At 34.5% G+C, this 15,249-nt stretch overlaps 1 protein-coding gene across 1 annotated transcript; it reads right to left on the reverse strand.

Annotated features, from left to right (window-relative positions):
• Positions 1-2,214: 2,214 nt before the first annotated feature.
• On the reverse strand, positions 2,215-9,828 carry LOC125812307 (uncharacterized). Its single transcript, XM_049491818.1, has 9 exons — positions 9,728-9,828; positions 9,546-9,631; positions 7,816-8,199; positions 6,993-7,119; positions 6,422-6,716; positions 6,040-6,112; positions 2,940-3,030; positions 2,785-2,864; positions 2,215-2,477 (listed from the first exon to the last, which is right to left on the reverse strand). Exons 2-9 carry the CDS (start codon positions 9,624-9,626, stop codon positions 2,343-2,345), a joined length of 1,266 nt encoding a protein of 421 aa, XP_049347775.1. The 5' UTR covers positions 9,627-9,631; positions 9,728-9,828; the 3' UTR covers positions 2,215-2,342.
• Between the last annotated feature and the right edge of the window lie 5,421 nt (positions 9,829-15,249).

A 15,249-nucleotide genomic window follows, 5' to 3' on the forward strand; every position in this document is an offset into this window, starting at 1 on the left:
TCGTAGCGGATAAGCCTTCAAAGTCGCCAACCACACTATATAGTGATGGGACAGCGAGAACAGTGACCATGAACCATAGTAACCTAACGGTTGTCCAGTAAGAAAGGCTATTGTTCAGACATATGGTTCCCGCGGAAGATCAAGTTGGTGAGCCGTGTGATGGGAAACCTTCCCGCACGGTTCGGAGAGGATTTTATTGCTTAAATTTTTCAAAAATCCATCGAAGAAAATGATTTTTTTTGTCTTCTTTATTCTCGCCGGAGCATCAACTACAACCATCACAATATTATTTTTGTCAAGCCATCAATAGCATATTTGATTCTACACACAGTTTACTAATGAAATGCTTGATTTTCATCCATAATTATCAAGATTTCAAAAGAACTTTATAGACCTGAAAGTTTTTATTTGTTTCACGAGAAAATACATAATTACCCCATTCAATTATAGCACATTTTTTAAAAAGACACTCAAACTTTACAAGGGTCCTAGTACCCCATTGAACAATTTAAAAGTGATAAATATCCCATTTGTGGGTCAATCCCACTTATAAGAAAGAAAGTGAATGCACGCACCAATTACTGCTTGGCACGTGTTAATTTTATATAATTTTCTATTCTTTGTTTTTGTTCATGTTTTTTTTTCTTTCTTAGTTTTTTATTAGATATTTTTCATTTCCTTCTTCAATTTTGCTTAGCCTCAGCCTTTGGTCTTCTTAGCTGACAATCATTTTCATTTTGTCTATCACCAAATCAAAATTGAAATTGGGAAATCAAATCCACTATCAAATTAATATTTTTCAAATTAAAATTTCTTTTTGTGATTTTAGCATTGATTTTTGCTCTAAATCAACATAGTTTGTAATTAGAAAAACATAAATTCTCTCTTCAGGCTCAAATGAGATAATTTTTGATTGGTTTGAACATGATTTCAACCCCGTTAATGATCAGAAGTCACTTGAAATACGATTTTTTCTTCGAAATTGCATCATTTTTCTGGCGCTTCTCATCCCCGCCGGCCAAGAAGGAAGAGTAGAATTTTGAGGATGAAATAATAAATCGTTCATCATTGCTATCGCAAAGGAAATCAGCTAGTTGTCAATGAAACTTTTTGCCGGTGACCGAACTAAAAAGGCATTTTATTGATGGACTGAAACTGTGTTATTCAGTTACAACTGAATCTCTATCAAAATCCAATTTGAATGAAAAACGAAAAGAGAAAGAGAAAGAAAAAGAAGAAGAAAAAAAACCTTGAAGCCATTGTCTCCTTCAATGGACAATGGTGAAGCGTAGGATGGAGAAGAAAGAAAAAAAATATTAACACTCAAATAAAAGGTTTTTATATATTTAATAAAAAATATTGCAAAAAAAAGTTTAATCATATATTTTTTTAGTTTTCACGCTCTACAGGTGAGTGTTATACACTCTCTGTATTAAATTCCAAAAAAGGGTTCAATAATTTCACTTTAAACTAGTTTAGGGGTGTATTAGGACCCCCACAAAGTTTAAGTGTCTTTTTCAAAAAAGAGTCATAGTTTAATGAGGTTTCTATGTATTTCCTCTTGTTTCACCGACAATAATGGTGTTGCCCACTGCCTATCGCCACCGCCAACATCACTTAACTTCATAATCATCTTATTGTCTCTTGTTCTCTCTTCAAATTTCTTATTTTTCCTTCAATTTATGAATAATGAAGAAGGAAGAAGAAATGAAATTTTAAAAAGAGAGAAATGTATGGTGAGAGGAGGAAGAATGCCTAGGTTTCTACTTTTTGCAAAAGTCTAAGAAAATATAATGGAAAAAAAGTTTTAAAAAATTAAAATAATACATTTACATGTCAAAATGCATGTATACCACCTTTTCACACAAAAACTGAGATTGTCTTCGGAAGAGGTACTAAAATCACTTTAAACAAGATTAGTGTGTAATAGGTCACCATGATAGTTTAAACATATAACTGACTTTTCAGAACCAGAAAACTACATGCCATACAATAACAGGTACATGAGAGAGATCTAAAATGTAATAAAACAAAACGGAATGCAACACCTTATCAGATTAACAAGGGTACAAAACCAGTGCATCAGATGTTGGTAATGGCCATGTCCCAGCCTCATGGAGCTACTATATTCTCCAGCAGTAGATATAATTAGAGGACTACCTATAGCTACAGTAAGTCAGAACTATGTCAGTATACACATTTATCTGCCAGAGCCCAGATTTCTTGAGGTATCAACCGCGTCATCACATAAGATCGTTGAGGAAAAGAAGATAAAATAATACAAGGAAAAGCATATTCAATATCTCCTATACAACTTGATCATCTGTCTGTTATTACTCATGTCATGCAGGGCTAGAATTTTCTGCAATTTGGAATCGCCAAGAATAGTACCGGATGTACATTGCATTGATACTCATAGTAGCACCAAAGCCCAAAACTGATGCTATCATTATAGAATAGACTGCCTGCAATTGAAGCTGCGACAAGACAAGAATTTTGGGCATTACTCCTCGCATCATATCTGCCAAAACATTTATGTTTGTGCACATTTTCTTAAGACTATTATTTTCTGCATCGGTTTTGGTTGGTGTGGGGTGAATAGAGTTGTGAATCTGGTTACACTTCTCAAAAAGATTTACTGGAAAGATCTCAAAGGTTTTAATAGGTTTTTCTCTAGAAATATTTGATGATGGTTAAACAAGGCATAGGATCTTCAATGGGAAGACGAGAAAATATCCAAGAGTTATCAAATATCAACTGCATAATAGCTAGAGTGCATCTTACCATAGAGTATAAAACATGTAGCGGAACAGCAAAAAGAGCAAACTCTAAAGCGGCATACGACCATATGTACTCTTTAATAGCTGCATTTCAAATGAAAATACTATGACACGAGTAAGCTAGTATTTGATAAATAAAATTTAGGGGACCAGACATACCTAGGATGACAGCGAAAATGGATGCCAAAAGACCGAGTGTAAATGCAAATGGTGCAGCAATCACAAGCGCCTGAGTTTTCATGTCATGAACCTTCAAGAGACAGAATACCTTTACCATTATCCAAAAAAAACTTCACGAGAAAAGACTTGAAATGTGAAATGTTATTCGATAAATAATAAAATATAACGATAACGTTCCAGGTAGATGATGTCATCAAATTCCACCTTTCTACTTCAGAGAAAAATATGTAAAAGCTGTTGGATGTGCATTCAACACCACTAGTGTTGACATCACTATGCAGCTGACAACAGGCATGCGAACTCAAATGTTTTTAATTGAGAATGGGTAAGTAACCAATTCTTTAAACTACGTAAAGTTTTTGACCATTACCCAGGGATGAAAAAGCTTGTGACCTTGTTTCGCATCCTAAGCAAGGTGAAATTTTAGGCAACTTAAAAAAATGCCATTTAGTTGCAGTTTTTGATTTAGTCACCTGGAATGTATTCTGTTGTAGTTTTTCATTTTCGAGCTATTAAAAAATCTGAGCTCAATTCTTTCTCAACACAGAGGCCCTAGCATCTTAGCTGTTGAATCGTGACAGAACAAAGGAAGGACGATCGGTGCACAAAGCATCCTGTGTTAGCAGGTGTATGAATCAAAATTTTATTCTTAAAATAGTTTTGGCTATATTAATTTCAAGACATATTGGTCCAAATAGCTACTATGAGCTACTCCTTCTCTCCCAATTTATGTGGCACTTATCGTTTTTCGAGAGTCAAACAATTTAAGTTTGACCGGAAATTTGCGCATAAAATCTTCAATTTTTTTGAAATGAAATTTATATATTTGTAAACTACATAAAAAGTACTATAAGTCACAATAATTGAAAATTCAAAACGTTTAAAAGATCTATGAAAAACTTAGGTAAAAAATAAACTTGTTTGAATCTCGAAATCCAAAAAGTGCCACATAAAATGGAACGGAGGGAGTAATAAATTATTGGCTAGTCCATTGATTTGAGCAATAAATGACGAGTCCATTATGCTAAACCCAAGATTTCATCTTATTTTAGAGGTCCCAAATTGGTGTCACGTGTCAAATGACATGGTCCCACAAATCAAATAAAAAGAGTCAATAGGATTATACCACATGTCAAAATGATACAACATGCCTAGTCAAATCAAGGACCAATGAAAATGAGTCACATGTACAAGTGGCATGTTCCGACCAATCAAATATAGTCATGTCAACTTCAATTTGATTGGTCGAAAAGAGTTTGTCCTCTTATTGACCCTTGATTTGATTAGGTGTATTGTGTTATTTTGGCATGTGGCATGATCTTATTGACTCTTTTATTTGATTTGGCGTGCAACATCATTTGACACATGACACCAATTTGGGCCCTTGAAACAACATGAAATCTTAGGCTTAGCATAATGGGCTCGTCATTTATAGCCCAAATCAATGAACTAACCCAATGAAATTTGACTGTAATTAAATCCATATTTATTGGACTTAAATAATTGATGCACTCATATTAGCCCATAGAAGCTATTTGGACAATTATTTCTTAAATTTAACACAAGTATATAACCAAATTATAAGTCCAATAAACTTTAGATTCTTACAATAGGGTGCGAGAAGGGTCGTCACTCTAAGGGGTGTGATGTAAACTATCATAGTGCAAACATCAGTGGTTGCTTCCAAGGCTCGTGCTAGAAAAACAGTGTATTATCAAAATGCATGCAGAGACCAGGGTTGTCTTATGTTTTAATGGGATGTTGGATAGAAATACAAGTTCGCATCATTCATCCTCACCAACCAGGCTTAGTGGGGAGCTCATTGAAAAAAGAAAGTGATTCTCAAATGGGGGCCATTCTAGAAGAGAAACCATGTCCGTCATATGTGCTTCACAATCATGTCCCTCTTTCTTGGATGTGGTAAACTAAAGGTGGAAAAATTAACCCAAAATCATAAACCGCCCAAGTTTGGCTGATTATTGACTCACCCATTTATTAATTCAACCCATTTTAGCCTATCAAAAATTTGGGTTGATAACTAGCCTAAACTGATCCATGAGAAATCTTGTCAAAATATTTTCAATTTTTCTTTTATTTGATATTTTATATATAGCCATATTATAGAAAAATAATAATTTTATAGGTACTAAAATTAATAAAAGAACAAATAAAACAATTAAAACTTAGTAGGAATTGCAGGGATTCGGTTTTGACCCGCATTTCAGCCCAAGTAAATTTTGGGCGGATCAATAACCCATGCATTTAATAACTCAACCCATCTTGACCCACCCAACTTCAGCCCAATCTGCTCATTTACCACCTCTATGGGTAAACCTCACTCCAATAGGAGCAAAAATGTCTTTATCCACTTTGCTCCTTTGGTGACTTGAAACCTCAGCGTCATGGTTGGAGCTGGAGGATACCTTTGCTACTAGGTTATCTCTCACTTGTTCAATCATCTCCATTTTTGAGAAAATGTGCATATTATGCAACCATTATCGAACTCTGGATTTAAAAGTTTAAAATAAGTTTCACCCCTACAGGTTATATATAGGAAGTCTGTATCTTCTGCCCCTCATTTGCCTGCGCCCTGCAGCACATGCATTCAAGCAGCAGAACTAAGGTGGAGCTAGTTCCATCCCGCCCCCTTCAAAAAAAGGAACAGAAAAGCATTTTATATTATTGCCTTCTACTCAAGTAACAACTAAATTGTATGACTGTTCCATCCCTTTCATACTTATGTAACTTGTAAGTTCCTCCTCCTACTTCTATCGCTCGAACAAACCCTAGTTCCACCACTGGGGAAGCATTATCGTTTCCCTGCGTTTTTGGATTTATGGTAAAGGAAACAGGATGGTGGCTCATGTGAGAACTTGATCAATGAAATTTGTGGCACTTAGTACAATAACACTACCAAAAGATCCTATTGAACTACTCCATCCAAGTCTTGGATAAGCAAGCAGTTGGAAAATGGAAATAGGTGCATTCAAGGATTAGGCATCTCCCCAAGGATGAAATCTCAAGCCAATGTTAATTTTTAAAATTATATCCAAAAGATAGAAAAAGAAAAAGAACTCACAAATAACTGCTCAAGGAAGAAGAAATAGCATATTGTGCTGATCAAAACAAGCACCACAAAGTCCTGCCAAGCACTGCAATGACAGAAATTTCAATTTTGATTAGACTCAAAAACAAACAAAGTAACTGAGAAATTAGTTTGCTCCATCATCCAGTATTTAGAGCTTCTTCCCAGTATTCACAACTAAGGGTTCACTTTACATTGTATTATCAAATGAAGACAGTCGTTGAAGCACCAACTCTAAAAATCAAAGAGAAACTGGAAATAAAACTTCTTCAAATCTCACAAGGCAAACATGAAATCAACACAAAAACTAAGAAAAAACAGAATATGTCTTTAAACAACTCTGTGAAAAAAATGTTTTTTTCTATGTGATGTTCACCTTATTCTTCCAGAATTGTTGTGCTCCGATCTGTTATCTTGTTGACTAGTACTGGGAATCCGCAGCAAAGTTACAGGTAAATTAGAAACTTCCTGTCGACAAACATCACAAATTTTGTTCCCTTTCACACTAAACCACTTGATTGCACATTCCTCGTGAACAAGTCTTAGGTCACCTTTGCAGCTGCACTCCATCTGGAAAGTATTGCCTTCATCACATGCCTCCAGACAGATCCTACAAACTGCTTCCTCTTCAGGGATTTCCCGATCCTCATTCTCAGGAGCAGGAGTAATTTCTTTTGTTCAGTTAGATCAAATTTTGAGGGGTTGGAGCAGAGGAAAAGTCAAATATTAATCATAACACTTTAAACAGCTTTTGATTACAACTTGTTTTTTAATACAATAGGAAGTAGCAGTCAGTAAAAACGTTGAAACACTTTTTCAGTTGAGTCAGGAGAAGAATAAAGATTCAGGTCTGTGGAACTTATTAATCAGCTTACAAAAGAAATCATTTTATAAAATAGAAAAGACTAGAGTTGGACTCACGCACAACTTAAGCACATTTGACATACCATCTCCAGTATCTGGAACATGCTCTTCATGGGTAGCAAAGGACATTGATCTAACAATGACAAAATTTCTCCCAGGCACAGAAAGGGACCTTGACATACTAGCTTTAGATGCCCCAGTCCGTGATGACTGCAGGCAGAAGTACACGTTATGGAAATGTGTCAGTTGTACATGGAAAGTAGAGAAGCCATTGGATGTTAAAGCTACTTAGGAAACCTCTTAATATGTTAATGGCCTTATAACTCATAGCAGGTGTTATGAGCAGAAGGAAAGAGGAATGATGTCTTAGATTACAGTCCCTTTTAAGTGATAAGACATTTACAATGACAAGAGATCTTCTTGGCCATTAGACAATTGAAAATACAACACTACAGCAGAATAAGGTTGGCTTCCAAATTTAGTGCTTTTCTGTGGCATAAATTCCTGTCTAATTGTAAATGACGAAGTATGACTAATGCAAGCATTGACAGATTAATTTGAACGACATGAAGTATATAAAACATTGGATTATCTGTTCAAGTTTGTCCAGACCAGATATTTATCAAAAAAAACTATTACATCATAATTCAAGTTAGATTTGATTCTATTTATAAGTTGTGTGGAGAGGATTTATAGCCACAATAATGTCATGGTTGTTTGAGACCATAAGTTCGAATAGTCTCTCCTTCTTAAACTATGTGCACAGACAAACAAGCTTACACAAATGAAACAGAGGGAGTATTATTTCTGTGTCAACAGTTACCACCTTCTGAGTTGTTTGATGAAGTTGAAATTTTCAGAAACTATTGAAAGCGCATTATTGTTAATGGAATAAAAGGAACTCACATTTGGCCTTTGTTGTTCACCATGTGTCCTAGCAGATATAGGTGTGGAAACTGAGGGAGATGAATTTGAAGCAGGGGTCACAGGTAGAGAGGCACATTTTTGCCAATTGGAGGAGAAGAAGTTTGCTGCCAGAGGGCTTCCTGGAACTACCTTATGATCTGAACTGAGGAGAGAGCTTCTCTCACCATCAGATGAAGCAGCTTTCTTCTTAAAGCTTAACGCCCGAAGAAAACCTCCTGTTGGACCTGGTGAACGGGGTGAATACTTTCTGCCAGTTCCAATGCCTACATGTCTTGGAGGTATTTGAAGGGAAAGATCTGCTTTTTTCATGCTTGGGCCCAAACCGGAAACCATATTCGAGGCTTCCCTTTTCTGAAAATCAACCTGCATGTACCCAAAATATAAGAATTTTTCGTTACATCTGGTAATATTACCCCTGATCTTCTAACTTCATGTAATTGCACACTTGTTAAATTTTCTACCATTTGACTAACATTGCTTATGATAGAAAAAATACCTCGCGTTATCATCTACATGATTAGAGGCTTCAGTTGATTAGATGTAAAACATTTTTATTTTCACGAAAAAACTTTTTAGAATAATTTCAGGATTAGTTGAGCGTAATGCTAGGCATCATGCAGTACTAGTAGAAGTTTTATGATACTTGGTGATAGTTGTTAGTGCTAGGAGCAAGTTTTATGAAACATTTTAAAAGAGACTAACATCCTACCTTCCTCATGTGATGTATAAACATTATCCTTGGGCAAATATTCTCAAAAAGTTTTAAAAAAGATAAACACCGGAAAACAGAAAAACATTTTGAAGTGACACTCAACTCTTCATGGTACCAAAGCGTCATGGCTATTGTGATGTCACAGACAGAAAAGTTCTCTGGGGTTAGGGGAAAGCAAGACCAAATATGAACACAGAGAAAACACTTTGCCATTTTTCTTAATAATTGGAAATTTACAAGAAACTAATGTCACTTAGTCTATCATGGGACCATTAGACCAGAACTACGCTTCATCTAAATATCATATAACAGGAAAAAGAACAAATGAATACCAAACATCCCTACATATGTTCTTGAATGTGGAATCAAACATGGACACTCACACCATCCTACAATCTCTCTTCTTCTTGATGTCACTAAAGTAGCAAAATTAATATATCAAATGCCATCAACTAAGTTCCTTCGGGGACATCCGATAAAAAAACATCATCAGGTTACTCAAAAACACTAAAAAAAAAAGGCTTAACCCCGATTCCCATAAAGAACTCTCTTAACATTTACAGAATCCCAAAAATAAACAAAATTGAACATATTTCATACACTAGCAGGCCCCTAAATAAAATGAGGAAAGCACCAACTCACAAAAAGAAGGGCATTTTCTGAAACTTTAGACAAGTAGCCTAAAATTCAGCATGATATTCTGGGATAGAAAGAGTCAAAATTGGGATATCGATCTCTTAATAACCTACTCTTTTTTTTTTTGTTTGTTTAAGAAGTTACATAGTTAAGAACTGCAAAAAGTGCTAAAAATAACAACTTTTTATAGTTAAAAATAAACTTATTAAAAATGACAGTCAAAGAGAACAAAAATAGGTTTTGCTTCCTAAATTACTGAGTACAAAACACATAAAAAGCACACTCAAAAGACTTTTATGCTGAATAAATTTTTAAAGAAAACAACTTTTTAGGAATCTTTATTGAACAGTTGAGTAGTAACCTGTGATATCCTAGGAGAAGCAGGAGGAACATTATCTGAAAATGGAATGGGTGCTGCTTCAGTTCCTCTGGGTGCCTCCATTTTACCTTAAAACACACAAAAATCAAGCAACAAAAAATCAAACAAAAGAGACAACGCAAGTACAAAAAAATTCAAGAATCCATATATATTGGGCAACTTACTTCACATACACAAAGGATTAAGGATTAATTCTTAAATTGAGAGACCCCCAATGAGGGACGGAGGAAACTGAGGAGAAGTCGACTGAGAGTGAGAGTGGTCAAGGTGTTCTTGTTTGTAGTGGAATTAAAGGACACGCAAAGTTTTCATGATTGTTGTGCTTGGCCCACCAATATTCTTTTTGGTTTCCGTGTCCGTTATCTACGTTAGAATTCGATTAAATTTTAAATTTAGGCCGAAAAATCCTACAGAGCTCGGAGGTGAGCGCTTTCTAATAAAGATTATTACGATTCTATACCAAAAAAAACTCGAATACCTTTTAATTAAGAATAAACAAGTACTTATCACTAGACTCGAAGAGCACCCACCAATATTCTATGTATGTATACTCCCCATCCCATATGCCAACAAAATTTTATGTCTTGTCATCATCCTTAAAATTTATCACTACATTTTATTTATGAACCTTTGTTTGTTTTTTCAATTGAGCATTCAAATATATATATAAAGTGATTTTTGTTAGATATTTTTTATTTCAATTTTTAAAAAGATTAAAATTAAAAATATTTAGTATAAATTCTTATCATGTATTATATTCAATTAGAATATGTTATAAGTATGTAAATAAACTTTACTTTAAGAGATTATTAATAGGGCTGGGCATAATTACCGAAAAACCAAAATATCGAACCGAATCAAATTTTTTTGGTATTTCGATTTCGGTATATATTTTCCTATTTTCGGTTCGATTTTTGGTATGTAATTTTTGTTTTTTTGATATTTCGGTTTAACTGAAATATATTATATTATAATATATATTAATTATTAATATTAAATATTATAGGAAAAATGCAAATTAGGTCAAGACTTTACAAAAAATTTAAGCTTTCACTTTTCATCACTGCACAGTTTTCAAAATTTTGAGTTTTCAATTTTTCATCGCCGCACTGCACAAACTTTTCAAAGTTCAACTCCTTACTCCTCCGTCACCTATCGCCGACGTCCAGCCGACCACCGACTAGCCGATCGCTTTCCCACTTCCCACTTTCGCCGCCGACCAGCTGACCGCCGCGACCAGAATCCAGAAGCAACCGACCGGCCAGGAGGCGACCAGCATTCCAGCAGGTAACCTATATTTTGATTATTTTTTGTTTTCAAGAAAAATCGAACTAACTGTAACACCCTAGAAAAATTTTCGAACTAAGACTCGAACCGTTCTTCGTAGTGAGTGAGATTTTACCAAGGAATTAAAAATTTCTTAAGTGTTAAGGTCACTAAATATAGCACCTTGAGTTCCAAAAAGAATAAAATTGGAAATAGCAAAATCTGAAATTTTGCAAGTTAAGCTAAGTATGAGTTTTGGATCGACTTCAAATGACCATAACTTCCATCTCAAGATGATTTAGGTGTGATACCAGATACCGTAGGGAAGACCTTCGAATTATCTTTCCAACGCCACCGAGTTTTCTCAGTTTCGAGTTCGTATGAGGGAGATATGTCCATTCGAAGTTGGGCTATCTAGATAAGGAAAGTCAAACCGGATTTTAAAGGGGTATTTTGGTCTTTTCCTTACCCAATCAGATTTAATTCATTTTTAGTAATAGTTTAGGGGTCTAATCTGATTAGGTTCAGTTTTATAATCCCAGTTTACGCCTAGGGTTTTAATTGAGAGTTCAAGAAGAGAAAAGAAGAAGAGAGAAGAGGAGAAAAGAGGAAAGGATGAAGGCATTCGTCGACGTTCTTGAGTTTAGTTGCGGATTTTCCCCATGGGTTTGATCTCTAAGAGGTATGTAAGCTTCCATAGTGTTGGGTTTGTTCACCCACACGCCAAACATATTATTTTCAGCGAAGGTTCATTCTCAAAAAGTTGAAGGATTTAAGTTCTTGAAAGGTGTTCTTGAAGTTCATTCTAAATCTTGTTTTGTTGGGGTTTTGATGATTTCTTGAGATGAAAGTGATTGTTTTGAGTGGATTAGTGTGTACTTAGGTTGGGTAATTGAATCTAAGGAAAACTTGAGAAAAGAAATCGATTAAAAGTGATTTAAGGTCAGAAAATGAGAGGAAAAGTTCGTCAGTTTTGCCTGGGGAAATGCTGGCGCGACGCTCCCCCATTGTGCCAAGAAGGCTGGGGCGACGTGCCAGCAGTGCGCCAAAAATGAGCCCCAGTAAATTGGGGCCTGGCACGCCACGCCAGGGACGCCCCCGGATAGGCATTTTTCACCAGTTTTTCATCGTTTAGCCTATTTAAGTTATTCTAAAGTGTCCTAACACTTTCCATTAATTCTAACTACTCTAAATGACTTCTAAACATCTAGAAATCATCCATGAACATGAATCATAACCTTGAATCCATAAATCCAAATTCAAGGTAGAGTTAAGAGTTAAGCCTTGAGAATTCTTCCGAACATTTGAGATAGTCCCTTTGAATTTTCTTTGAAGAACCTTCTACAAATTTAAGTAACTTGTTTCAAGACTCGAGCAAGTAAGTATGAGAATGAGAAGAGTTGTATTCACAAGTTCCATATTATTATGTAGACCCTCGAGTCGAGTCGTTCATGCCTATAACTTCTGTATGAACTCCATCAGTTGAGTACCTTTGAGAGGAGTAGTATCTTCAAGTTCTAAGTCTTGAGTATTGAGTTCCTAATCACCTTTGAGATTATATTTCTAATCATGGGACTATTACATGTTACCCATGAAGTCTTTGAGTTGAATTGTTCATGCCCATAATTCTGCATGAACCCTATAAGTCAAGCAGTCTTGAGATGAGAAGTATCTTTGAGTCCTTGAGTTGAGTAGTTCATGCTCATAATTCCGCATGAACCCTCTGAGTTGAGCATTTTTGAAGTGAGTTCTTGAGTTCCAAGTATTTGAGTCTATCTATGGTTATTGAAAACCTTGCATTGAGTCGTTCAACTCCATAATTCGGGGTGAACCATATTTTTAAGAAGTCTTTTACAAATGTTTTAACTTTGTTTTAAGACTTAAGTTTTGAGTTCAGTAAGGAGTAAAGTTGAAGTTCATTTATTCAAAAGTATATGGGGACTATGTATTCCCAAAAGAGTTTAAAATGTTTTCACATTTAAATAAGAACGGAAAACTGAGATTTTCAGTAAAGAGCCTTTGGGCTAGTTTTTAGTTAAAGAGTAAATGCTTTCACAATAAAGCAAGAGAGGAAACCTTGATTTCCAAGATAGCATTTGAGCTAAGTTTTTGAGCAATTATCTCAAATCACAGAAAGAGTTTTGTTTTTACAAACATATGAGCTAAGTATATTTTGGGAGTAGTATTGAGCACCGATATGGGAATGCGAGTTCAGATAACTCAAGTCTCCATAAACCATGTAGCCATCATGGGCAGAAAAAGGATCATACTTTTTAGATGATTCCTTAGTGCTTTTTAGCATAGACTAGTAGATCTACTTAGTAGTTTAGGTTCTATACGGATGGCAAGGTATAGGACGGTCCGTGGCAACATGAGGTAAAACGTTGTACCATCACTTACGCTCATATTGATGGTTGTCGGTTAGAGAATCTCCCACAGAAGTTATTGTATTCTTATATACACAGTTAATTGTATTTTTACATACATTTCAGAGTTATGTTGTATCCTTGCATACACACAGAGTTGACAACATGTTTTTAAACGGTTTGTTTCTTTGTATTGCACTTGTTTTAAATTGCTTTATATTGAAATAAGTTCAGTCATATTGAGTTGAGTATCCAGAGTTGAGTACCCAGAGTTGAGTACCCAGAGTCGAATATCATATCTTTGAGTTGAGTATCTAATCTCTGAGTTGAGTATCTTATCTTTGAATACTTCTAAGTTGAGTAAGTTGAGTAGTTTTGAGTATCCTTGAGTATTCCTTAAGTTGAGTAAGTTTGAGAAGAGGTAAGTATGTTTCCTTTTTATCAAAGTTCAGCCTTATGTTTATGCTTTAGAATTCCTCTTACATGTTCGTACATTCCACATATTGAGCCATTTGGCCTGCATCTTCTCATGATGCAGACACATGTATTCAGGATCATCAACAGGAGCTTCGTTGATACATCCGAGAGTTCGAGTTAGCTATGGTGAGTCTTCTTGCTTCCGTAGAATTTCATTTACCTTTCAGTTATATCAGTTGTTAGGATGTTGTGGGTCTTGTCCCGACTTCCATCTTTATTAGTTAGAGGCTTCATAGATAGTCAGTATAGTTGAGAAGTCTATATTATTCATTTATTTTATTAAATGTTTTAAAGACTTAAGTTGCCTATTTTATGGCGAGTTGAATATTATTTTTATATTCAGAATTTTTCATTTGAGTTAAAGTTTTGTATTTCAGTTTCATGAATTTTTATTCAGTTTTTAAGCTTTTGCATGCTTAAGTTAGTCTTCCGCTTGTAGTCAACCAGGATGAGGGTTCGCTTGGGGACCAACAATGGTTCTTGAGTGCTGGCCACGTTCAGGGTATAGACTCGGGTCGTGACACTAACAAAAACCAAACCCAAATAACATAAACCCAACCAAAATAATAAAAACTGAATCAAACTGAATTATTTCGGTTCGGTGTTCGATAAACTTATTACAAGAACTGAAAATCAAAAAAATCAAAACCGAATCGAATAACCGAATGCCCAACCCTAATTATTATTGTATTCTGCAAAAAGATTTTAACAACATATTAGTACTAATTTGTTCATTCTTTTAGGGCATGCATGTTTTGTTTTAGTATGCCAAATATTCAAATCTATAATACAAAAAAATGTGATTATAGCAAAATAATTATGATTATTAAAAATACAAATTGTGGCCAATACAATAAAATCATCAAATAAATAAATAGAACTATAATACTCGGTGCCGTGAATAATGTCAAGAAAAATCTTGCGAAAATTCACACTAAAATTTAATTTAAGAAAAGAAACAATTGAAGTGGTCATTATTCACAATTCAATCATTGTTTCAATAATTTAATAACCATTAATTGGTATTGTTCAGACTTTTAATTCATAATCTCATTGTAACTACTCACTCTAAATGAGTTTTTCCTTCCTTACATATTAGACTGCAAATTACTAAAAATAGTTTTCACATATTACTTGATCATTTACTTTTATTAAAAAATATATTAAATAAGTACTACTTAATTAAGTGTAGCATATATTTACTATCCATAGGGCATAAGTTCAAAATATAAAAACGTAAATTATGGATGTAAAAACGTACGCCTTTTATTAAAATCTTTTTTACTTTAAATCATTTTTTTTATTGGTATAAAGATATTTCTCAAATAGTAATTGTAATACTTTTTTACCTTCATTATTGATTATTAATACCTTGCTCAAATAAAAATCATAATAATTTTTTCGATATATTATAGGTTATTTATCAAATTTATTTGTAAAATAATTGAAAGTTTTACTTTAGCTTATTTTCTTAGTAATAAAATCATAAAATTGAATATACATGAAACTACACCTCGTAGATCTATAAGACTTACGCAATGTGTCTCGGGACTTAAGTCTCACTCTGTACTACATAA

The sequence above is a fragment of the Solanum verrucosum genome, unplaced genomic scaffold, assembly GCF_900185275.1.
Source record: "Solanum verrucosum unplaced genomic scaffold, falcon-dt-bn FXZP01000115.1, whole genome shotgun sequence".
In the NCBI taxonomy this organism is placed as follows: domain Eukaryota; kingdom Viridiplantae; phylum Streptophyta; class Magnoliopsida; order Solanales; family Solanaceae; genus Solanum; species Solanum verrucosum.